The sequence below is a fragment of the Paramormyrops kingsleyae genome, chromosome 3, assembly GCF_048594095.1.
Source record: "Paramormyrops kingsleyae isolate MSU_618 chromosome 3, PKINGS_0.4, whole genome shotgun sequence".
Taxonomy (NCBI): domain Eukaryota; kingdom Metazoa; phylum Chordata; class Actinopteri; order Osteoglossiformes; family Mormyridae; genus Paramormyrops; species Paramormyrops kingsleyae.
In genome coordinates, this window is record NC_132799.1 from 15,494,089 (window position 1) to 15,520,191 (window position 26,103).

Genomic DNA, 26,103 nt, shown 5'->3' on the forward strand with positions numbered 1-26,103 from the left:
AGAGAGCCTTAGCAATAATTCGGTTTGGTCTTTCAGTTCTTAAAACGGGTGGCCAGCACATCTGCAGGACCCTCCAAGAGTGACCCGAGGAATCAACAGCACTCCTACACCCAAAAGCACATCTCTCCAATCCGACAGCAGCAACAATCAGGTGAAGATCATCGGCGGCTCTCGCCTGGAAATGCTTCCATCTCCTGTGCACTACTTCAGGGAGTTAGATAATCTCATTAGGCGGACAGGGACAAGGCGAGGGATTGAGATACGGGGGTGGGGTCTGCTGAAAGAAAATGCTGGGGGTTGGGTGGTGATGTACTGCACATTTCTGCATGCATTATTAAACAGTATATTGCAGATGTGAGCCTTGGCTAAGGGGCCTGATCAATTTCTTGATGCATGTCCTGCATTAGCAGAAGCAGGGAGTGGCTACCCATCGCCACTGGGCGTAGGTTTCCATGGCAGATCTCCTCGTTCCCATGGAGATGGCTGATACTGCATGCCAGGCCCTGCGGATTTCTAAAGCTCATCCACCAGGACGGAACACAAAGCCTGCCTCCACTCCGCTTACGAATGGCCTTCTTGTTGCCCGGGAAAGGTGATTTGAGTAAACAGGTGGCTGGTGATTAAGCATCGGGCTGGATCGAGCATGTTCACACAGGGAAGACAGAGCTTAGGGCCCGGAGGCCAGATGTTTATGATCGAAACTGATTTAGAAAAACAGTACATCTGCCTCTCTCTTGCAGCCTTCTAAGAACTTGACGGTAACTGGTATCTGCTCTGGGTTCTCTCCCTCTATAGAATATGCAACTCAGCAGTGTTTACACTGGATGGTTTTTAAGACAGCCAGATTCGTTGCTGGCTTTCCATGCGCCAAGCCCCACATTCAAAAGGATGGCAGCGAAACATGCTAAATATGCTAAAACAGTGTGTCACTCTGATGGGAGAAAGAGTTAATCCTCCATCAAACAGCCACCAGCTGATTAACTGTATTGATGAGGCTGCAAAGCTGAAGTGAATATTCACAGTATGCGGAAGCGAGCGGGATCACAGACAGCCCCTCCAACTGCGATGATAATCAAGATGCATTTGTGAATTTAGCTCTAGCTGTGAAGTCAGTGGTGTTCCTGGCTCCACAGTGGAGCTGTGGACCTCGATCCCAAGTGTTTGCAGCTTTATTAGGGAACACCTACCGCCAGGAAGTCTGTACAGGCTTATTAGGCTGTGGGGCACCCAATGGTCTCCCTTGCCCTCAACACAACACTCTAGGGGAGATACCCAAGGTCTTCAAAGCTTTAATATTTACATTTTATATAAAATACACAATGAAAAAAAACAATAAACAATGCTAATTGCAGGTAATTTTTTTTTCCTATAACAGGTTGAGTGCACGAAAATACCTTAATGAAAAAACACTGGTGTTATTCTAAAATAGACAGAGCATATTCTAAACGAGCAAATGACAAGGACATTTGCCGAAATGCATTCATGTGGTTATCTATCAATAGTGTCTTGTGACCATACCAAATGCCCACAGCACTGATATGAGCCCTTTCACTGAAGTTGTTACAAAAACTTCACAATATACGATTACTTTAGCTTTGAGTTGGTTTTTAATATGTTCTTAATAGTTTGTAAAAAGCACCTGGCCTTAATATTAGGTCTATATTTACCTTGCATCTTGCACCTGTATGTTTAATAGATGTGTATAAATTTATAAAAAAGGCTGAAAATAAATATCTTAAAGGTGCTGACTCATATGAAATATATAAATATGATTCCTTTTGAGGAATCAGCTGAAAGACGCGAGAAGTGGGGCGTAGTGAGTGTTGACGATCAGAGGGAGGGCTGACACTATAGTCACCTAGCAATCTGTGCATCACACCTGTTGGCTTCCCTCTCACTCACTGAGCACTCCCAGCCCCAGAGAAGCCAGAAGATGGACACCACTTTTTGAGAGATAGATGGAGCAGAAATAGGAGAAAGGACAACAGAGGACACATCCACCCGTCTGCTAGAGCCTGGCAACCGCAGGTACGATGCCAGGGGGGACGACCATCTGGACGCTCGGCCTCACCTCCAAAAAGGTCACGAGCAGGCAAGGTGAGCGTTAAGTGGTTTTATGGAACGCCTGGCCCTGCGTGGCCCTCTACGGCTCAGTCTCAGCTTCGCATCTCCCCATATAACATAGAGCATAGTCAGATACTGCGGTTTTAATATTCAAAGTTCCGTCCTACATGAGAAGGGTGTGTCATGGAAGCAGTCAACGGCGATGAAGACCACAAAGTCAAAATTTACAAGCATCAGAGAATATCTCCATAAATGTGTGAGGTGACACGGAGGCACCATATGGTGGCAGACGGCTGCTTCCTGTTGGAGCTGGAAGGTCTCTCAGCTATCGAGCATGATGGAAAAGCAGTGATCTTTGGCAAGGCACATGGCCACTTCCCATCTAACAATAATTGTATTTCTTCTTAGAGTAATGGGATTTTTCCTGAGTCATACTTCAGTTTCCTTACATCAAACACTGGCCGGAGTCTATAGGCATCTGTGTGAGGTCCCGACTAATTCCAACCACAGCACATAAGGTTAGGATATCCGACACTGACCTGCACATTCTCTTGGTGACACTGCAGGAAGGACAATGTCTTAAGAGGCCCGGAAGACAGCAGCAGTGTGAAATGTGCATTAGACAGGAGAGTGTCACAGCACGCGGTTGTTTGCACTGCACATGTGCTCTCAGCATGTTGTATAATCTAGAACAGCCAGCTTCGTAAACTACTGCTATTTAACCAGCACAGCCCAGTACCGTGATACATTTTCCGAGGCTTGCAAGGTGAGCTAAAGCAGACAGATGTCGGCCAGTGTGCAGCTTTCTCCTGGGACTCGCAAAGCTCCTGTTCGCAACAATCTCCAGAATGCTGAGGCCCAGCCGCAGGCCCTGTGCTGCCAAGCCCGCCCCCTAACCCCTGCCTCCACCTTCAGGTGCTGATGTCATCTGGGACATTGATGGAGTAGCAGCACGTTTGGTATTCCTCTATCTCAGGCCCCTCCCCCATTTCCTGTGAAGCAGCAAGCTCTCATTCATAAGCATGTTTCCTTTCTCAGGTGTGGCACTCTCTATATATAGAATAACGCTAAGGAAGGAAAGGTCTGTGTGTGTGCGTGCTATGTCTGTGTGTGAGTGTGTGTGCGTGCTGTGTCTGTGTGTGTCTGTGTGTGCGTGTGAGTGTGGGCGTGCTGTGTCTGTGTGTGTCTGCGTGTGAGTGTGTGCGCGTGTTGTGTCTGCGTGTGAGTGTGTGCGCGTGTTGTGTCTGCGTGTGAGTGTGTGCGCGTGCTGTGTCTGCGTGTGAGTGTGTGCGCGTGCTGTGTCTGCGTGTGAGTGTGTGTGCATGTTGCGTGTGTGTCTGCGTGTGAGTGTGTGTGCATGTTGCGTGTGTGTCTGCGTGTGAGTGTGTGTGCATGTTGCGTGTGTGTCTGTGTGTGAGTGTCTGCATGTTGCGTGTGTGTCTGTGTGTGTGTGCATGTTGCGTGTGTGTCTGCGTGTGAGTGTGTGTGCATGTTGCGTGTGTGTCTGCGTGTGAGTGTGTGTGCATGTTGCGTGTGTGTCTGTGTGTGAGTGTGTCTGCATGTTGCGTGTGTGTCTGTGTGTGTGTGCATGTTGCGTGTGTGTCTGTGTGTGTGCATGTTGCGTGTGTGTCTGTGTGTGTGCATGTTGCGTGTGTGTCTGTGTGTGAGTGTGTGTGCATGTTGCGTGTGTGTCTGTGTGTGAGTGTGTGTGCATGTTGCGTGTGTGTCTGTGTGTGAGTGTGTGTGCATGTTGCGTGTGTGTCTGTGTGTGAGTGTGTGTGCATGTTGCGTGTGTGTCTGTGTGTGAGTGTGTGTGCATGTTGCGTGTGTGTCTGTGTGTGTGTGCATGTTGCGTGTGTGTCTGTGTGTGTGCATGTTGCGTGTGTGTCTGTGTGTGCACGACCGTGTGTTATGTATATATTTCCTTGTGGAGACTAAATGTCCAGAATAACATGATAAAAACTTTTTTTTCGCTTGACGGGGCCATTTTGCTGGTCCCCTCAAAGGGAAACTAAATTTAATAATAGTCTGTGACTACAATCAAAAAACTGAAAATGCCAAAAGTCTTGTATTTTGTTTGGTTACTTTTGATTAAGGTTAGGGCTGGGTAGGGATAAAGGTTGTCATTGTTGAGATTAGGGGTTTTCCCATAGAAATGAAAAGACGGTCCCCACAAAGATTTGAATACAAACGTGTGTGTGTGTGAGAGAGATGCATTCAAATAACGGACAGTGCTAAGGGGGAAGGTGACTCTAGCATGTTACCCATCCATGTGCACTTACCTGTGTGTGTTCACATAACCAGAAGGGTCCCTGTGCAGTTTAACTGACTTCCAAGGGTAAGCAAGAGGGAAAATAGCTGTAGTTTCCAAGCGCAGGATTGACCAGTTTGTACCCATGTCAGGGCCTGAAGGCAACCAACAGAAGCACAGGCTGCTTCTCCTGGCACCTGATATTGGGCAGGTCTGCACCCCATCCCCTGCCCAGTCCATTAGAGCAGGGCGATCTGGCTCGGTGCTCTGTCAGCTTACAGGACAAGCAAAAAGCTGGGTCCACTTACAGTACAGGTTGTTTATTAACTTGCCTGGGACCTCGCTTTCTCTCTTTTCTCTGTCTCACTCTCTGCCCTGATTTATCCAGAGTGACAGATTAAATACAGCACCACACATTTCACTGTCCCCAGGACCTCCTCATCCCAGCTCGCTCTCCTCGCTGAGACAGATCACCTTTTCACCACTAGACCAAAGTCTTCAAAACAAGAACCTCCATAAAAATCACCCAAACAGCGACCGCCAAACGTCAACACAGGAGATCTGGAGAATGATTTTATGAGTGGGAAGGGAATCAAGTGTCTCTGTCCAACCGGAGACAAACCAGGTGTGTGTCTGTGTACTGTGCATATGTCTGCCAAATAAACATGCAAGTACCGTGAATCTGTCCATGCAGAGTGCAGGCCGGCGCTGAGATTAGCTGGGGGGGGGGGTGCTTAAAGTCTATGTTTTTGTGCAAAGAGAATCACAAATTAACCTCAGGTGTACCTCCCAAAATGTTGCTGCTGCCCTCGCCATAACCGGATGGGCTCATCTGGCATGAAGTCGCCGGGCCGGGTGAATGACACGCTCCAGAAGGCCTACTTTCGCTCGCAGATGGAGAAGGAATCCTTTGCTGTCACAGCACGTCTCCGAGCGGTCTGTGACGACAAAGGCCGTCGCACTGTAATGTGTCACCAATTACAACACCTGATGATAACCGACGAAGGCACTGGCGTTGAAAACATTTGCCACTGAATCATCGGTGAATAAGAGCTCTTCGTGTTCGGAACACGGCATTCAGATCGCAAAGGTGCCCGGAGCAGCCATCTGAAGGCGAGATGGGTGAAGGAGCCGTGTCACGGACGTCGCGCCGAACACACATGCGGCCTGTTCATAGACGGCAAATGCAAATGTTGACACAGGGACTTCCTCCATTATGTCAGTGGCTTCACACAGCGCAGGGAGAGCCAGTGTGCCAGGAGGGACGCCTGGCACACAAAGCGCTGTGAATCCCACTAGTTAAGTCGCGCGTTAGGCGACATGACTGAGGTGCCAGCGACCGCATGGCAAGCCAGGTCAATGTGCAGCAGACGTGGACTTCATCTTTGATCTCCTAGGTAGCTCCTCCACCTCTCTTCTGGTTGGAAGCGCCCGGAAATTAAATAACGCCTCTTAATTTGATTCGAGGGCTTTTGTTTCACCCGACTCGCTCTGGCACTCTGGTGAAACAGGTAAAAGCCCATCGTCCAAGCGGTTACATCAGGCCTCCGTGCCGACAGGACCACATACGCCCTGCTGCATCCTGGGAAGCAAAATCCCTCTGTGGCCCAGAAACTCACTGCAGCCTCCCGTTCGGGAATTAATTTAATAGAGTCGGCTTATGACCTCATGTGGGTCACTGCTATCTGTAGCACGTCAGTGTGTCCTGCACTGTTCTTGGTTAAAGAATCAATCCCCCGGGCTGTAACTGGCGTGACGTCGACCTTGCTCCCAGCCAGGCCTGGGCTCCAAGGTGCAGGACACCAGGGGCACACAGTGTTCACTGCGAGGAAAAGCCAGTGTGCACTGCGAGGAAAAGCCAGTTAAGCTCCACCCCCATTCAGCAAAGGCCTTGCCGGATCAGCGGGTGGCAGGAGACGCGGACGCTTGTGTAACTTTGTGTTACTTTAGGTCGCCGAACTGGCGCATTGTGAAGCACGAGGGCGAGAACGGGGGCTACAAAGGACCTGTGGCCCCAGAGAGTGACTGCAAGGCTGGCTCCCGAACCGGGGAAGGGGACAGTGTTTATCCCTGTCGTAAACAGAGAGGGAGATAGCAAAAGACAGAGCAAGGTTAGGGCCGCCCTGAGAGAATGCAGGAGACGCTGTGTTTAATCTCTGGCCTCGGGACAGTGCCAGCGTGTGCCAGCGTGTGCCAGCAGGCCACTCTGCAGGTGAGGCTTTCGCCAGACTGTCCTGGAGGGTGCTGCTGAACCCCCCCACCCCCCGCACTGAGGACACACTGCGGTCTGCACTGCTGTCGGAGTGCTGGGAGACTAACAGCACTAAACAAAGCCGGTTTCTTTTTATTACAAGGGGAGCAAAGACAATGATGAGCAAGAAAAAAACTCTTATCGTGGCTTTTTAAAGTGCAAGCGGTGAAAAGGGATAAGATAAAAAAGAAAAAGGTTATTTTCCCTGAAATCATATTATTATAATCGCAGGCGAGTTTCACAAACAGTAGTCACCAAATTCTTGATAGTGGAGGATATAAAGGGATGAGGAACATGGGGATGAGGACAGGATGAAGGGAGCAGAAAGAGAGCCTGACTACTGTTACGGGCTCTGGACGACATCTGGATGAAGTTCCGCCTTTTTACCCAAAGAGCTTCCTGTGGACTGATGCAGTCAATACCAGCCGGGGGAAGGCGAGGCTGAGCCAGAGAAGCGCAGCATGAGTCCTTTAGCAGCCCCACCCTGGACTTTGGGAATTCCCTATCCCTGGGAAATTCAGGATGTGATTCTAATCGGCAGAACGAGTAGGCCGTACTTTCTGTGGAGCGCTGGGGAACGGGGGTAGAGGCGTTAAATGCCTCTGCAGCACAGGGTAAGGTTGGGAGATGGTTCATTAACCCTGGCTCAGGTAGCGCAGTCGTACGGTAGACTGCACTGGATTTGAACTTGGTGTCATAGGGACCAGCGGGTCCCAGACTGCATGCTAACGGAACAGCGCAGAGCACCGACAAACCTGAAAGGATCATCCAGACTCCCGTCCAAAACAACATCAGTGGCAGAAGGGACAGCGGTGAGGAGAGCTGAGCACAAGTTTACATAAAGGGAACAGAACCCCGTAAATAATGTAGAAGCCATAGACACTTCAGCAGACTTCAGCTCGTCCGATAGCTTAAGAGCCTCTGCTGTTTCAACAGTTGCGGACGGCAGAGGGTAAGAGAACATTCAGTTAGCGTCATTAGCATCGGTAGGTGCCCAAGATGATCATGGGTAGGAGTGTTAACAACACCCCCCCCCCCCCCCGCCCCCCCTGCTCCACTGCCAACTTCACTCCTCCTCCCACAAAGAGAAAGAGCAGGCAAGAGAGTGAGATCTTTGGATGTCCTCTCAGACACAAGTGGACACATAATGAACTGCTTTCATCTGGGCTTTTATACCCAGTAGACAGACAGACGGCTTAGAAACAGGCCCGGGGTCTCATTACCATAGAGCGGCGCCTGTGAAAATGGCAACCCTTAGCATCGCCGCTCCAATCAGACTAATCACGCCGGAGATTATGCCCCGGCTCTCCGCTGGCTTCGTCCTATTCCGCATTTGCGTATTCTTCCTCCGCACCGGCAGCTCTGCTGCAATGCCGAAACACTGCAGCGGCACGGGGCACGGCGTATTCATCCGCCCTAGCAGTGTGTCGACACCTAGGCCCCGCGGGCTGCACAGGTATGTCACTCCCACACTCATTTGTCCTTGTTGAATAATGGATGGCACACCTCAAATAAAAGTGGTTTAGGTGTCATGCCAGGCCAGCAGACACTGAAGATCGCTTTACTCTGTCACAGACACTTACATACTCTCAGAGGCCAGTTTATTAGATACACCTGCTTGTTAATGCAAACAGATTGTTCCTCCAAACAGCAAATCAATTCTCTGCAACTGAATACATGGAGCATACAGACAGGGGCAAGAAGTTCACTTAGTGTTTGAATCGCTACTCTTACTGATTCTGAACATGCCGGCATTGTGGGTGCCAGACGCGATCTGCCCAAGCATCTCAGAACCAGTGCACCTTCCTGGGACACTACAGTGTCTGGTGTTTACAGTGGATGGTACAATGAAAATACCCAAAAACACCTAGTTAATGAGAGGTCAGAGGAGGAAAACCAGGCTCATTAATGCTAAGAGGAAAGCCACGAGTGCAAAACTAAGAGCTTATATGAAGCTCCAGTGCAGGAAGGCGTGTCTCCCCTTGGAGTGGTTCTGCTGGAAAAAGCGGGTCCTACCTGGTTCTAGCTAGAAGGTACCTAATAAAGTGGCCACGGAGTGTATCATTAGTCTAGTACATGTAATAAGCATAACAAACTGTATAAAACTGTAATATAGTTTGACTACAGAAGCATTGGTGGGTCTAGAGGATACTACCTGTGTGTAATTCTTTGGTACAGTAGCGCTGGAGCAAAGCTTACAGCGATTAAACATGCCATCCTTTGGTTTCTAATGCGGCAAACTGTTTTTTGGAAGCACACCCTTGTCTGAGTTAAAAGACTGGTGGCCCTTACACGTGAGTGTGAAGGACCCTGACCCAGGCACGAGAATGAGGTTTATTGAAGCAGAAGACGCAACGCGGAGTGCCTCTCTGCCGAATGGTGACAGGCTGACACACCTGGAAGGGACTCACTCCGAGCAGCACTGAGGAACAGCAATTCCACTGAAGGTAAGATCTCAAAAGTCCAGTTGAAGACGGGAATGACTGGTATCAATTTTCTTGCAGGTGAAACGGTCACGGGAGAGACGGGAGTATAAGGGGGTGAGATGAGCCTCCTAATGTTTAAATTATGCTGTGTTATATAACGTGCTTTGGATATGCTGTGGTCCATGGAGGTGCTGGGTAGGCAGTAAAGCCAAGGGATTCATGCCAGAAAGTGAAGAGAGATAGACTGTGAGGGATTAAATCCCGGGATAAGCTGTGGAACAGTAGCAGATCTGGTTATGCAACAATGAACCGTTCCCACGTTGACGGAACCCCAGTCCTCCCCTGCTCGGCCCTGACCCCAAACCCAACCCCCCCTCCAAAGTCACAACCTCACCCTCCATCAGGGCATCTATTGATCCGCCTCTTCCCACTTCATCCAGTTAGGCATTATCAGGTTACATCCCCCAACCACCCCTCACACACATAAGCCTCCACAAACCGTAGAAAAATGAGCAGCGAAAAATCGCGTCACCTCATTGGCAAGGTGCGCTGTTCCTGGAAGCCATCTAGAGAGATCCTATTGCTGAGAATCCGCTTCCAGGTCTTGAAAAAGTAAACGTAAAATGCAGCCAGGTATGCAAATAGCCTGAGAGAGCATCCGTAAGCGCACCTGTAAGAATCTCTTACGCGCAGCAGAAAGGGTGGAGCTGAACGCCCAGCACAACGTAAGCCAGGGACTTGCTGAAAACGAGGACGGAACGTCGGAGAAGCCGCTCACAGGGAGGACAATCCCTGCATTCTGGAAAAGCATGTCACCACTGGGAACCTGCAGTGTACGTCCCCAAAAATCACCCTAAAGTGACGCCCACCCCAACTGAGTAGCCCTAGAAAGACATTCTAGAAAAATGTCTAAATTAAAAAAATAATAATTAAAAAACAAAACTGAGCAACACAACAGAAGCACGCAATGAGACAAATTCACAATATGTACTGTAGGCTGTATACGAAGTAGACGCAAATACACCTGCTGGCATGTATGACAGTCATTATTAAAACAAATGAAACGGAACAATCACGCCTAGTTGTACAAAATAAACCCATATGCATTGCTGCTCACACCCACACAGATCTGCGTGCCAGTGAAAATCTCACACACACACACACACACACACACACACACACACACACACTTACACACACACACAATAAAGAGAATCGGATTGCCCCTCGCAGATTGCGGAGTTCTCTGCCAGCCCCACAGGCCTTATCAGCTCAAACGCAGGCAGCGGCTGAGATCTGGTTTCCGTGCCCACGACGGCTTCTCACAATCTTCGGTGCTGGTCCTGCCACACTTAGAGTGCATTACACAACTGCGCCCACTGCTGCGATGCCTACACTGACAGACAAATGGGGGAGGAGGGACAGCGGACACTAAATGGATGCATGAAGACATCTTTCAGAAAGAGAGAGAGAGGGGAAGAGGATCGAAAATGAATGACGACCATCTTGGATGTTTAGGCTTGCAATTCCCAACTCATTCCATCGATTCCATTTGAATAACCCTCTGAGGAGACTTGTGTATGGTATATTGTCCCTTTATACAGTTATGTCTATGGTAACAGATACAAGATGTTCCTGAGCACAATGCCAATGGAAGCTGATCTGTTAATCCTTGGTTTACTGGTTCTGCTCATGGGGTGTACTGGTATAACCTGTATGACATAGCGGATTATGCAATGCGTTCTGACCTCCATGACCACTGCATTGCTATGCCTGGAAACTGTATTACAGTGCAGAGTATTGCAGTGCAGAGTATCACAGTGTCATCACAACTCTCAGCCTTCACGGTCCATATATAGCCTTAAAGAGCACACGACAATAAGAGACTAAATCCAATTACCAATGAAATAGCATGCAGCCACCTGAGATGGTCCTTCTGTCCACCTGGTCCTCTGTCTTACAGTGTCGCAGTGTAGTTTGCTGCACACCATGACATTTCCTCTTTTGCTTTCTTAGAAAGAAACCTTTCTGAAAGCTACAGAGCATCAGTGCTGGTTATCTCCATTCTGACTTCTCTCCTCCCCCCTCTACAACTTCCCAGTCACGTTGTACCATGGTGGGTGAAATGGGGGGGCATTACGGGGGCGTGGGTTCTGCACCAGATTAGGCCACATGTGTGTAGGCGATGCGCTCTGTAGACAATCTCAAACCGGAACAAAGTGGGTGAGAAACACAAGATTTTTAAAGCAGGCACTGTTGAACCAGTTTCTGGATTTCTAAATGCAGTCCAACCTGCCTATTCCCACACAGGTCTTTAATAAGCACCAGGACCGTCCTGTTCCAGCTCCATCAATATTTCTGTGCTTTCCCTTCCTCTGGAGAAGAGAAACGGAAACCCACGCAGGCTGATTCTCCCTCTCCGTCCCCCTCCCATCTCCATCTTCCTCTCGCTCTCTCCCCCTCCCTGTCTGGGTTCATCGATAGTCCTCCCACGTCTATCTGGCAGCATCAGTGTCTGTGCTCAGGAGACCAATTCCCCCCCACACAGACACACGGACAAGGGAACATACAAGCATGAACACATGTTTCGCTACGTTGCTCTTCCTTGCTTTTTGCATACGTATTCATGTGCACAGGAATTACACAAAGCGATCTAATTATGCATTACATATTTTGAATTACTGCCATTAGCAGGTCCAAAAAGTATAAAAGACCCCATAACAGAAACTCTCAACAAGGACATTGGGTCAGTACAGATTTCTAACCATGTCAGCTTTTAGCCAGGATTGAACCCCGAGGCCTAATCACTAGTACACAATTGATCCGGATCACGAGAAAGAATTTAGATTGGATGTTCTACTCAGATGCAGCAAGTCTTTGGATGATGGAGACTGTTATCAGATTCAGAGCCAACAACAAATTTGTGTCCCAGAGTTTTAAAATGTTTTCAAAAAGAGACTTTGCAACTAAGAACAAAATGTTTGGTGCTTAAACACCTCCCTCCACCCGTGACGAAGAGCGATCAGATGGCACACTGGCTAATTTGGTCCCATCTGTTGCCTGTGTGCTGCAAGAGAGAAGCAGGTTGCTCCTTTTGAGGGCCAGGGAATGAGGACTGAGGTAATAATCAAAGAACAAGCCTGTTTTCTCTCTACAGATTTATGGTGAAGCACACAACTCGTACCTGGTGATGTGAGTCACAGGTGAAGTCACCTGACTCCAATCCCACTGGGCGTACATATGAGCCACGCCGGTCATGCCAAGGATGGTACACCTCTGAAATCGGGTATTTCCTCTGACATCCCAGCATGCTTCAGTCGTACCTGCTGGAACGGTTGGCAACTGACAGCAAGCGGCTAAGAGTGGGATCTATCATGATGTTGTGTATATATGCAAACATGTGACCGTTTTGGGGAATTTTGGGGGAAAATCCCACATACATTATCCAAGTACATACAATTTAGGTATCAAAAGTTGAGCTCAGATATACAATTATTAGCCAAAAGTAAAACAGACTATTACTTTGTTTGTACAGTATTTTTGTCTGCACTCCTCAGGGAGTCTGTGACCCAATCTTGTTGTGCTATCATGTACAATGACAATAAAAAAACTTAATGTTGAATCTACATGTTTCACAAGCACTTAGTGGCGTGTTAAATCAAAGAAGCCCAGAGTAAGTCTCATCCACAACAGAGATAGATGTGTCTCCATATATTAGCCATACAAGACAAATACCGGTTAAGGGACGATCCAGGTGCACGGGCAGTGCAGGTCAATATACCCACTAGGCAAAATAATTACAATCAAATCACGTCCTTTCACATCTTTTTGACAAAGGCTGCACGACGAATTCTGCATGGCCACTTATTCATGCTATTTGCAGCCTGACGCAGCCATGCCTTCAGGAATACGCTTCTTTTTCCAGGATGCCGCTACCTTCCATGAGATCATCCATCTATTTCTTTACCTAGTTGACATCAGCTTTAGAAAATGCCACAGGATCGCCTTGGACAATATCCACTGACTGCACATTCCAGACAGTTCGACAGACACAGACCAGCAGACATTCCAGCCGCAAGTTTTGAATTTCCATCTCTTTATATACAATGTTGGGCTAACACAAAGGTTGCGAGGAGGCCAATGAGACAGAAATAGCTTAGCGGGCTGTTAAATTTACAGGCAGGCAAATTAGCTGAAATACGTCAGACCATTGTCAGACACAAAGAGGTGTGTATACAGAGTCTTATAGGAGGCACATATTTTTATAAAAATGTTAAACATGTAAAAATACCAAAGGTTCATGAATAAAAACAATCACAGCTTCAACTCCAGCATTCCAAACAACCTGAATTAAAGCCCTTTCTGTTTGGATAAAACCTTTGTAAAACAGATAACCAGAACAGAGAATTGGGAAAGAAAGATAGGTTTGATACACAAATTACCTTGCCCAAGTATTTCCAATGGTTGCCTTTTACTGTGTCTGTATGTGATCTTTATTAATGAATGAGATCTTGGCCTGATGCTGAAATCACCTCATACATGTACATGTGCACACGTGCACACACTGGAGGAGAGAACGGTCATTTTATGGTATCATGCAAAGGATTAATCTGCAACAATGCTGGGGATTTCAGATAGTATCTGCTTTCACCTGTGTGGTGCGAGTGTGGATTATGAGAGACGTTGCACTGAGAGAAAAAGTGAATGAAGAAAAGCTGCACAAACGCAGGGCGACGGGCACCGGAGGAGGCTTTTGGGGGAGTGTGTCACATACCCGGGACGACGGGCACCGGAGGAGGCTTTTGGCGGAGTGTGTCACATACCCAGGGCGACGGGCACCAGAGGAGGCTTTTGGGGGAGTGTGCCCCCTCCCCGGGCGACGGGCACCGGAGGAGGCTTTTGGGGGAGTGTGTCACATACCCAGGGCGACGGGCACCGGAGGAGGCTTTTGGGGGAGTGTGCCCCCTCCCCGGGCGACGGGCACCGGAGGAGGCTTTTGGGGGAGTGTGTCACATACCCAGGGCGACGGGCACCGGAGGAGGCTTTTGGGGGAGTGTGTCACATACCCAGGGCGACGGGCACCGGAGGAGGCTTTTGGGGGAGTGTGTCACATACCCAGGGCGACGGGCACCGGAGGAGGCTTTTGGGGGAGTGTGTCACATACCCAGGGCGACGGGCACCGGAGGAGGCTTTTGGGGGAGTGTGTCACATACCCAGGGCGACGGGCACCGGAGGAGGCTTTTGGGAGAGTGTGCCCCCTCCCAGGGCGACGGGCACCGGAGGAGGCTTTTGGGAGAGTGTGTCACATGAGCCGGACAGAAACTGGAGTCACATGCTGCCGGTGACAAGTCCTCAGCACCTCACGGGTTCACTTGAAAAGTTTCCACCGCCAGATCCTGCCCCCCCCCCACCCCCCCTCCTTCCTCCCAGCACCTCCAGGCAAAGAACGGTTTCAACCCCCAGAGAATCATGTGCCTTTGCCTTCGTAAAGTTAAAGGTTAAAAGCCAGCTTCTCAAAACATGCTTACAGGATCCTGGGCTGAAAGTAATTCAAATCAAACTAAATTTTCAAGGGAGCAGCTCTTGAGTAGTAAGTGAGATTGAGGCTAATTCCACAACATGACCCCCCTACTACTTCAAAAGGATTTGTGCCCCCCCCCTCCCATAACCAGACTCCATTTCTCTTTCTCCACTTTTTTCATGCTGATTCACCGACTAATACAATGAATGGATATCCAAGAATACTTGTCCCTCCTGACCATTGAAACCAGTGGGCCAGGCTGCCGGTGTCCACAAGCTTGGACTGAATCAGTTCGCAATTTCCTGTCATAAATCAGGATGCAGAATGAAACAGAAAAACACTTGAGGGATCAAATTTTTATGTGTTGAGAGCAGTTGTATGAGTAGTCAAACATAATCGGTTCAGCTAAAGAATTCCACCCTCACTCACCCTCCCAAAACCCCCAGCCCAAAAGGAGGACCACAGCAGCTTGAGTGGAAGAAGAAAGTGAGCCGAACCCAGCAGACTGGGACCTCAGTTCCACACCTCCTAGGTCATCATATGGAGTTTCAGGTGAATTCTGCTCGCACGCCTAGGGATGCCATACAGTACGGCAAACTGGAAACTCAGAGTTAGGCCACCTTTAAAAACGTTCTACATACGTAACCCAGTTAAGGTACTGCTGCTACGCTAACCTGCTACAGAACCTAAAGAAAAGGGAGGAAGGTTCTCAAACCTTGTGGACAAATGAGACCCCAGCAAGGACGTCAAAATAAAAGCCCAAGGAAAAACCAAGCTTTCCCAGCACATCACGAGTGTGGAACATACAAGAACACTAGGCATGCAGCTTCTTTCTTCCTCGCGCTCCCTTCCCCTCTGGGAAATCAACTCGAGTGAAAACAGGAAGTGGAGCCAACCGTGTGACCGCTGCACTTCGGAGTGCCGGTATTTACAGGCCTCATCGATTGCCACAGCCGGCACTCAGCGACACCAGTAAGCATCGACAGGCATCAGGTGGGCTTCCTACTCCTTCCAGCTAATGGCTGTTTGTCCCTTTCCTAGATACACAGAACTTCGTGCCCCTGTGCTGGAAACTGGTGCCAAACACACCGCTAGAGGGCGCTTCACCAGGGAATGATACAGACACGACTCGAACCTGAGTCCAGGCTATAGGAGAGTTGGCATTAGAAATGTACGTACTCATTTAATCTATTTGAAACCTTTAAATACCGTACTTTAACCTGGCTGAACAAGCAAACCCAAGGCTGACCTGTAGTTTTCGTGTGAGTGAGTCTTTTTAAAGCGGAGTGATTGCTCTTGGGTCGTCCCTGCTGACAGATAGATAGTCCTTCTATTAAAAGACCCTCCCTCTGCTGGCCTTCCAAAGTCCATCACCAGCAGGGTACAGTTCATGCTTTTTTTTTGTCCTTTTCCCTTAGCTCACAGGTTCCCGACTCTCTTGTCTCTCTCAAGCACGGTACTGACCCAGCGTCCTAAAACGAAGAGGATTCTGGGAAATCATGACATCATCCTTGCCGGTGCCAGTCACGTCGGAACCTGATGGTAAGGAAGCAGAGGGGCCACTAGGGATGCCCGAGTCCTACTAGCCGGGTGCCAGTCAACTCCCATTCCCACGATATGCAAGAATGGCTGACCAAGGCTGGGGTGCATCGAAAACCCCGCTTACAAGCTGCTCGCACAGCTATTAATAACACCTGCCGGTACACAGATGCACCAGCACACAGGCAACAAACACACACACCCCCTCATCAGCACTGACAAACAAACAATTACAGAGACATTCAGATATGCGGTCTAGCACACTGGCAGGCAAATGGGCAGGAATTAATTAACAAATCACAAAGGGGAACTAGAGGCAGGGATGCTCCTCTCGCAGCCACTCACAATGCCGCAAAAAACACATCTGCATGAGTGGAACTGCGGCGCTTTCATATGAAGACGCCCCCGATGCAGTTATGACAAATAAGACATTTTGTGAGCAGACCACCTTTTGTGCACTAGGACTGAGACCTCTGCCCTGCAAGCAGACCAGCGTGATGCGCATAAGATCCGAATATGATCCGAAGCCAAAACAGAGTCTTCGGATAAGTGTGTCACCGGCTGATGAGGGTGACACTTGGTGGCAGGGGTGGTACTTGCATTGTGCAACAGTCACATGACCTACAGCCCCTCTTACCGGCGTCCTTCAACCAAAGACGGCTTGCACCGCGGAACCGCAGAGTGCGTACCCCGCGGCAGAGGCGTCACGCAGCCTGCGTGTCATTCTGGGCTGCTCGTCACTAACCGGTCCCAGCTCCCTTCCCGTTGAAAAAAAGTGTGACAGCGAAGGCCACCCTCCTCTGCTTTAACTCATGAATATTTATGACCCGGCGAGGTCTGGAGCCTATTTCGGGCCTGAATGATTACATTTCGTGCACGCTGATAACGGTTTACCTTTCCATGCTACTTGTGATGCGGAAGCACAGTGAACACACCAAGGAGAGAAAAAACACTGCGCATAGCGAATGTGTGAAGCCGGGTCAAGTAAAGATCTCATTCTGTAGCCAGAATATTTAACTAATATGACAGCGTGTAATCCACACAGTCAATTCTGATTATTAAATTCGTTACTATTAATACAATAAAAATGTTAAATATAACTGCAAGTAGTGACTGAGGGGTCCACAAAGTCATCCACAGCAAAGAAACAATATATCAGTACTGATGGAAAAATGAAGAATCGATTGTCACTGGTGGCCAATGTATGAAAAAGTCATACAGTAAATACTGCTGTGAGAAGACTGAGGCCCGACATGCTTCCGGCTTTCAGCAAAAAGACAGAGGAGCAGAGGGATGGAGGCTGTTCTGCAGTGGGCCCCCGGCTCCTCGCGGAGCAAACAAATGGGAGGACGGGATGCATCCAGAACCAGCCAGAATCCCAGCTGCCGATCTGGAGCCTCCATTGCCTGTGTGTATATCGCCCAATTCCAGTAATGCACCATTCGTTTACCTAAACCTTCCACTGTTCAATTAGCGGAATAGACGGGCATCTGGATGGGGGGCATGCTGGAAATTAAAGGCATGGGTGGGTGGGGGGGAGGAGAGAGAGAGAGGTATGGTAGCAGGGAGAGCTGTCGAAGGGGACGGACATACGAAAAGAGGGATAGGGGATTAAGAGATAGAACATGGATGGATGGACAGGAGTGGGTGGCACAGTGCGGTGGGGGGTTCTGAGTTTCTGCTGGTGTAGTGCTAACGAGCATCAAGAAAGCATGCCGGGGGGGGGGGGGGGGGGGCACAGGGCCAGTGCCACCCCACACAGCCTCCCCTCGCCTCCTACACACACTGATATCTATTCCATATAGCAGCAGTGTTCCTCTCGTCCTTCTGATTTAGAGCTGATTCGAGTGCAGCTCACAGCTTTAGACGCAGCCATTCCAGCGGGCGAAGGTATTTCGAGCACGGACTGTACAAGTGAAAAAAGTAAATGGCTAAAATCTCACTATGACTAATTTTTTAACGGAAAACTCACACGCTTCGCTCTGAACCGTAAGGCTTAGCGCGCCCCGTGTGTGTGGGCAGCCAGCTGGCTTTCGGAGAGGGTTTTAAATTTTCTCTCTTGGGCCTAATATTATACTTTTCGTTTCCTCTCTGAATTCTGACTTTTAAGGTTGTGTATTATTGTTGCGGATGACTTTGTTCTTGGTGTTGACATCAATTTGGGATGGGGCTATATGTAAAATAATTACAAATTATGTGAATCTTTAAATGTAGTATAAGAACAATAAGCTGTTATTCCACACCATCCTTGACACTTTCTGTCCTGGGTCCACTGAAGACTCCTGACTGACTTCCAGGGGCAGCGCTGTACCACGACACACCTGCATCCCTGAGGGGGTTTTGAACACCCACAAAAAGACCGGAAAAGGAGACTTTCATAGATGGCACATCGATAAGGCTTACAGATCTCTAATACAGGGTTGTGCAACATATTGCATTCTTGCAATATTCTACTTTTTGTATGTCCTCACTAAATCAAAATTCTGCTGACTCGTTCACATCCTTTATCTCGCAGGCGACCGGCCTGCTGATCGGGGCGTGCCTCCGCTCTGGGAGCACTGGGATGATCGCCCTGGACGTCTCCACCTCCATAGTGAGAGGTCCCCAGTATCCTCAGGCTGACAGAGGTCTGGTCTGAATTCCCTGCAGGTCCACATCATTCTCCACGGCTCACGTGTTCCCAGAAATCCCAACTCAGCTAAATAACCGGAAGCAAAAATGTGGGTGAACACACAGCATCCATCTTTGGAGCAAATAATGGTTCCTCACTGAACTGTGCACTGATCGAGCTGTAAAACATTCACCAGACTTCGCCTGCTCCATTACTCCAATTACAAATTACACGGCTCTAATTGACCGGCTGTCGGGAAAAGCTTGCATGTCCTTCTACGTACTTGTCTTCCAGGGTAACTGTTTACCTAGTACTGTAAATAGTTAACTGAAGCCTGGACCTCAGGCCCACCCTCCTCTTTGCCCTCCGTGTGCTCATCCCCTGCCCCCCCCCCCCCCCCCACAGCACCTACACCATCACCCTGACCCAAGTCCTGGCGTTACTCCTAGATTCATGGAAATTGAAACAAGCATACTTTGACTATAGTTCATTGACTGTGTTGGCCTGACTGTATGCTGCCATCCTCCAAAGGAATTCTGACCTGACAGAATGATGGAAGGTGCTGCCCCCCAAAACCAGCATGCGGGTACACAACCTCAGCAGTGCATAGACAGCAACTGTCAGTCAGCTTAAAGAAGTGGACTTTCGACTCACAGGTACTCGGTACGGATTGCCAGCTGATAAATCGTACGTTTTAGCTACGTGATTGTTTAAGCGTCTCCATTTTATATCAATTCCTCACCCCTCGTGAATTTTTCCAGCACCAATGGAAGTAGCTCGGAGCCTAATTAGTCATGCATTAGTCACGCCGTGCATTTCTATAATCGACACACCACGCTACCTGTTGCAGTTCTGCACGTCAATGAGCACGTGTTCATCGCTGGGAGACTGAAGGCAGTCCTGGCCGATGGCACCAGCTTACTTTTAAAGTCGTGTGAATTCCAAGCATGGCGAATGGACCCCATACCCCACTGGTCATCCGGTGAGGCTGCACTGATCTGAGAAAATGCTTGACAATTTATTAGCAGATGCTTCTATTCAAAGCAGCGTATGATTGAAAGGAGGCTCAGACAGCCCTAGGGGTTAAGGGCGTTGCTCATGGCCCCAATGGTAACATTAATTGCCCAACACTGGGATTTGAACCAACAACCTGCTGACCACAAGCACAACATCCAAACCAGCTGAGCCACACAACACCCTCCATCTCTGTGGTCACTGGACTGAGCCACTTACCTACCATGCATCTATTTTACAAAAGTCCTAATGCAACAAAGTGAGAGTCCCTTCCAATGATTTATGTAATGCCTATTGTTCTGACCCCGGTTTACCATGGACACCTCTAACTTCAGACTGCATCTAGACCACTAGAGAATTCAGATCATTCTCTGCCTCCTCAAGGTCAATGAGGCACAGCTAGAGAGCGAAGACCCTCATTAAAAATAATGGGTGAGAATGCAGTAACTAATGCATTCAACGGTGATACTGAAACTGCATGCTGGCAACAAAAGTGGACAGTCTGGCTCTTCCTTAAGAGTAGCTAAACGTATCTCTGCGTCCAGTGGGACCAAGGCTGTGGCCTGTTGAGAAGCTGTAATGCCTGGAGGTGAAGTAGACGTCCGATCCCCTGAAAGTTTGCACAGCCGATATCGCCCCGCTCTCTATTTTCTTCCTCCATTAAAAAGCAAATACAGATGTAGGGTTGTGTTTGCAGTCTGCTACAGATCGCTCGCTCAAACTCGTGCTTTCGCACACATACAAACGATACGGGGCAGTCCTTCGTTTCGGTCTCCCCTTGAGGACTCTTGCCGATATTTACTGTAGTTGAAATGGAATGCTCTCTCCTTTGAAATCCGATGCCCCTCCCCCGGGAAGCCTTGCCCCTCCACTGCATGCGGTCACCTATAAACTGCAGAAATACGTTGTGGACAATGAACATGCACACACACAACACGTACGCACCCGGCCAAATACCGCAATTAATGCGAGGGCTGTGGCATGAGTGCAGAGCCCAAAAGACGCGCTTGACTATGATTTCAAAATATGTGAAGGTTATCTCTTGCCCTCCACATGGATCCATGCCACAGAGATAATTCCCCTGGGGGGGGGGGGGGTTTGGGGGGCAAATCCTTTATCTGGAAAGAATGCACCGACAGGAATTGGGCATATCAGAGGAGCACATCATGTGGGCACAGGGCGGTTTTTACATGATTCCCGTAAATTAGATGATGAAAGGATCCCAGGAAGTGCATGCATCCATATGCACCATTAAATTCCCTCTTTGCAGCTGCCATACCTGTTCCTGGAGACGAGCCCCAGCCTGTCTGCCCCGGCGATACAAGGCACGTAAAGACTGTCTACCTGAAGGCCTGTAGGCAAGACTCCTAATCACACTGATCCACAGGACCCCACCACATTACTGCGTGTTAAAAGATATTGTACACCTGACAAGATATATTACAGAAGGTATATAACCTTCTTAGGGCTACAAACAGCAGCCTGCATTATATATTAAAAGGAGGACTGATGATAAAAGATACAAATAGCTGACAATTATAATTGTCTGGTCATTTTTTCCTTACCATAGGTCCATTTTCAATATTTTATACCATATCAGCATTTTTGAGCCTATTGCCATCACGAATAATAAACTGTACTCGTTCTGAATTTCTTAAATTCAACATATAAATGTAACTGCAATTGCTGCATGCTGTTGGCGCAGCTCCTCGCGCGGGAGTCATGGGCAGCTGGTCGCGTTCCTGGCCCCAGCTGACCTACTTCTGCTGTGGGGTACTGAGGACGCCATTCGCATTCGCTCCATCGCCCAGCGCGGCCATCCCCTATGCACCACCCTGCAGGAAACGCCACTGGTTTATAACACAGGAGGAGCCCCACGACAGTGGGGAAGGCAGCCGGGTGCAGGCCCACGCTGCCGTTTGTCCCAAGAGCCTCGCTTCCATGAAGCATGGCAGTCAAAGAGTTAAACCACAAGATTAATTCTGAGATCTGAGTGGGATCCACTTTCAGCAAGTGAATTACAGCAGCAAAATGTTCTGTCGTTAGATGTTTAAAATGCACACATGGAATTCATTTAGAATCAAAAATCCCAAATACATTACAGCATCCATTTGCACACCCAATACCAATTAATAGTACATACATTTTTTAAGATCTAATATGATATATTTCTGACAAACCTATTACTTAAAAAATGATTAGTTCCTTTTAGGCTGAACAATTCCATTCCTCAGAAACAGAGACTGAAAATATATTAACTTTTTGTTGTGACAGGGGAGTATAAGTCTGGAAGCACTGGGAATTGGCCGACAAATCAGGGAAAGCTTAAGGATGGTGCAGAGAAGGGAAATTCAGGTAAGAGGAGAGTACAGAACCAGAAGGTGGCATGAGCAGGAAAAGAAGAAGAATCATCCGAGTGATCAAACCCTCCCAGGAACCGGACCCAAGCTGCTGTCCTGAACCAACCCGCTTTCCATCAGAACAACACACAAGCACCACAGCAGCAGTCTGCTCTCCAGAAGCCTGTCTAATGATGACATGGTTCAGTCGTGGGCTTAGTGTCCGACATCTAACAGGAGAGAGTGTCCTTCTCACTGGGCACAAAGCATCCACTGCACTGTAATGGGTCTAATGGAGAGATATCAATTATTCAGCCCCCCCCCAACCGCCCCCTCCCCACCTCGGACAATAGAAAATAGCAGCTGCCTCCTCAACTCACAGGCCCAGAATACGTCGGTGCCCCACACTGGGACCCACGCGATTTAGCTGTCATTCCTGATCTGCTTATGGTCGTCACTCGGCGGATTTTCATGAAACATATATAGAAATTGTTTTTTGAGGGAATTTGGACTTGCTATTATAAATTATAGTTACGCAAAAGCCCAGGGAACATTAATCGATAATTCCTTTCAGGGCTGCCATTCTGACACAAACCCAAAGCGTGTTATTTAAGGCACGCCCCCCCAAGAGCCTTTGAAGGAATGCTGTTGCTGGTCAGCCACCCCCCCCGTGGCAATAATGAGCGCAGACTTTCCTTCACGCCGGGAGGAGTCCAAGGCACGGCAGAGGGTGTGCTCCTGCAGCAATCCAAAGTCAGTTACTGCATGACAGCTCAGAGGAAAGAGGCAAGTCAGGGCAGCCCAACGACAGTGTCAGGACTAGTGTGTCACTTTGCCTGCGTGTAAGACTGGCTAAGGGAAACTATGGCTGAGTCACCTTCATGACAAAATAATAGTTTCATTTTACCGATCTAGGGGGCGAGTATTGCGGTGAAGTTCCATAGGATCTTGTGGGGAGGGGGTCTAGGGTTACGTAATCCACGGGTCATACAGCGCCATCTATGATATGCCTGCATGTGTGTGTTTACCGCGGTCTGGCGTGTTCTGTGGATTCTGCTTCAGGCTCTGACATAGACAGCTGTGAACTTCTCCTTGGGTGTGCCTTGTACACACAGCACATTTCATAGACACGGGTGCTGCTGTCTTGGAGCAGAGGACTGTCCTAGTTGCACACAACAAGCCCTGCGATCTTCTACCCCTGCAGCCTTCTCAGCAAAGCACCCAAGAGGGGCTCCCTGCCGCAGTGGGCACATCCCATCCACGGCACAAAGATCACACACACAAGCTCTTTGAAGACCCATCAGCTACTGCAGATGGATCTTCACATCAACCCACCAAAAGAAGCTTTCCTTGCAATGAAAGCTTTATGGAAACTGTATAGAAAATGCAGTAGAATTTGTCTAAAGGTAATATCCAAGTCTAAAGCTTTCGGCTCACATTTGTCAGAACCATAATATTAACGTGCAGTGGAGAACATACAGTTCACCAAATGCTTATGCTGCGCAGGTCATCGAGGGCCTGGATCTGTGGTACTGACTGACAGATTGATTTAGGGAACTTGAAAACTAATCGTCCTCTGTCAGAAATGCATGGAGCGACCCATCAGTTCTCCACTACCACGATGGATCATCAAGAATGTGATGCTATTGTGTCATTCTATGGCCTATTCTACCATCATTCTCTGACACCGGGCACAGCTCTGAAGCAAGACGAGCCACTCTCAACGGATCCTATGTGGCGTGATGATTTAGGGCAACCTATCTTCTGTGTTTAGGTTCCACTTTCACTGGACCCTACAAGTTCATCTGCCAAGAGCTGCACGTCGAATATCTAAAGTGTAATCAGATATACATGAAAAACTAAACTAACAAAATAAACTCCACTATGCCAAACAAACAAGCATTCATTAGATGACAAAGAAACAAGCTGATTTCAACTACATGAACCTATTTAGTGTTGAAGGAGTGTAGAGACCATTCCACTGTACAATACACTACTTAAACTCACCATTCACTGAGAAATGTTTGTTCTTCAGACATAGCCTGTTAATGTTCAGTTGATGTTGTCGTTTCACTTCTTTCAGTTGTATTTCACTAAGGCTGCTTCTGCACTTGACTATAGATGTGGTGTTTTTGCTGCTCTCATTGGTAATTCAGGTATCATCTCAATAACTTTGACTTAAGCCAAAGCTATTCATGGTGTGACCCTTCTACTGCTATGTTGTTGGTCAGACATCATTTGTTCTTTTAAGCAGAAAAAATCAAAAGTGGGAGGCTTTGTTTGGCACATGCTCAAACATTTATATATATAAAATGCCCTCCGTTTCTAGATTATCAATTGTTTTTCTAAAAAAATCTAGTACCTACAACTTTATCAGAATTGTTTGCCTGGTTCTGCATCTCAGCAGCTGAATTTCAACCCGATTGCATTCAAATTTAATGCAAAACATACATGTCACTAAAAAGCTAGGCACCGATTTATATTTTAACATAAAATGTATCTGCATTTAAATTAATATAAAAAGAAACTGCTATGGTTGTATAGGCCTATTGTTTATATTTTACCAGTTGTTTAATGTGAGAAATATATTTGCATTTCATTTTATAACTGGTCATTCGAAAAGTATATTCTTTTACATGTGGACACAATGAACCTGAATTATTTGCATTAACCAAAAGGAATGTATTGCATTGACGTCAGCTGTAGGATCCTTATACATGAGAACGGGAATAAGCGGTAACACTAAATAAGAACCATATTTTTCGGGAATTTTCGTTGCTGATTTTGATTTCTAACAAGCCAGAACAGCTTCTAATTGCATGATTCTCCAGTTTCTTTTCAGGCAGACGTTACGCCGAGGTAATGGTCTCCTTGGAGTCACATGACAAGCAGGTAGCACCCCAGAAACACCCATAAAAATCGTACGGTGAGAATTACGACGTGAAATGCCACAGGCTGGGCGTCCAGCTGCGCAGTGTGCGATACAGATTGCCGGTATAATGCACGACCGCCGCGGGGTCTCTCTTTTTACGTCCTCACCCTGTTGCAATTTCAGACGAACCATCAGACTTGATGACAGATTGTACTGCAAGAATATTTATGACAGGCGGTGCGCCCTCCCCTCCGATGGTTTCCACGCAACCGTAATATCTGACTCTGTATATAATGATACAGGTGAAATGATTATTTGCGAATAACCCGTGAAATAATGCATATTATTTATGCGTACCACCATATTTCTGTCATTATTATACGCATTTTCACAGCTGTTGGAATGATATGGTTTTCGCATTAATCTATGGGGAGGTGTGAGCCAACAATTATGCTGATGAACACCAGCACGTAGCTAGAAAATCATCAACAAAGTCGCACAAGGGACCCTAAAGCGGACGCATCGGATCGAGGGACGTACCCAGTCCTCGTAGTGCCTGCTGCCGTTCTGCAGCAGCTCCTCAAACTGAATGGTGCAGTTGGCCACGAAATCATCATATCCAATGGGCGCATCGTGGAAGACCGACAGCTCGATCTTCCGACCGTCGTGAACCTCTGTGACAAACTCGTCGTTCCAGGCAGGGCTGTTGGTCTTCTGCTTGGTGGAGGTCTGGCCCACTCGGGAATCGTCCACATTCAGGGCGATGTAGGTGTCCAGCAGAAAGGTCTGAGTTTTTGGTCCAACCGCGTGCCTCAAAGACCACGCAGTAGGCTTCAGGTCCAGTGCCTCGCAAATCTTTATTTTGAGCAACCCATTGAAAACTACCATGATGGTTATGGTACGATATAAATTATATTTAATTGAAACTTGGACGGTTTCTGCTGCAAATGATCACAGCTGCGTAAATGCCTAATATAACATTTAGTTTCCTCTACAAAACTAACGAAAGGGGCTTTTAGTTCAGCTCTTGCGACACCCAGTGAATATGTACGATTCCTCTCTTTGCATATAACGGAAAAATAGCAGTCCCGTATTACGCTGTTTCACTCATAGAAATCGGATGTAAAACAGCCTTTCCAAAATGGTCCTGTGAGAGTAAATAGGTCTGTTTTTGTTTTTTGGCCGCCTTGTTTTCGCGACGAAAACATACATTTG

General features: G+C 48.0%; 1 protein-coding gene across 2 annotated transcripts in view; it reads right to left on the reverse strand.

The window, feature by feature from the left end:
- Window positions 1–25,776, reverse strand: part of LOC111839985 (protein kinase C epsilon type) — an 86,662-nt gene extending 60,886 nt beyond the window's left edge. For both annotated transcript variants that reach the window (XM_023804352.2, XM_023804351.2), the window contains exon 1: window positions 25,429–25,776. In XM_023804352.2, coding sequence (XP_023660120.1) covers window positions 25,429–25,776 — 348 coding nt within the window. The remainder of the gene's footprint in view (window positions 1–25,428) is intronic.
- Window positions 25,777–26,103: the final 327 nt, after the last annotated feature.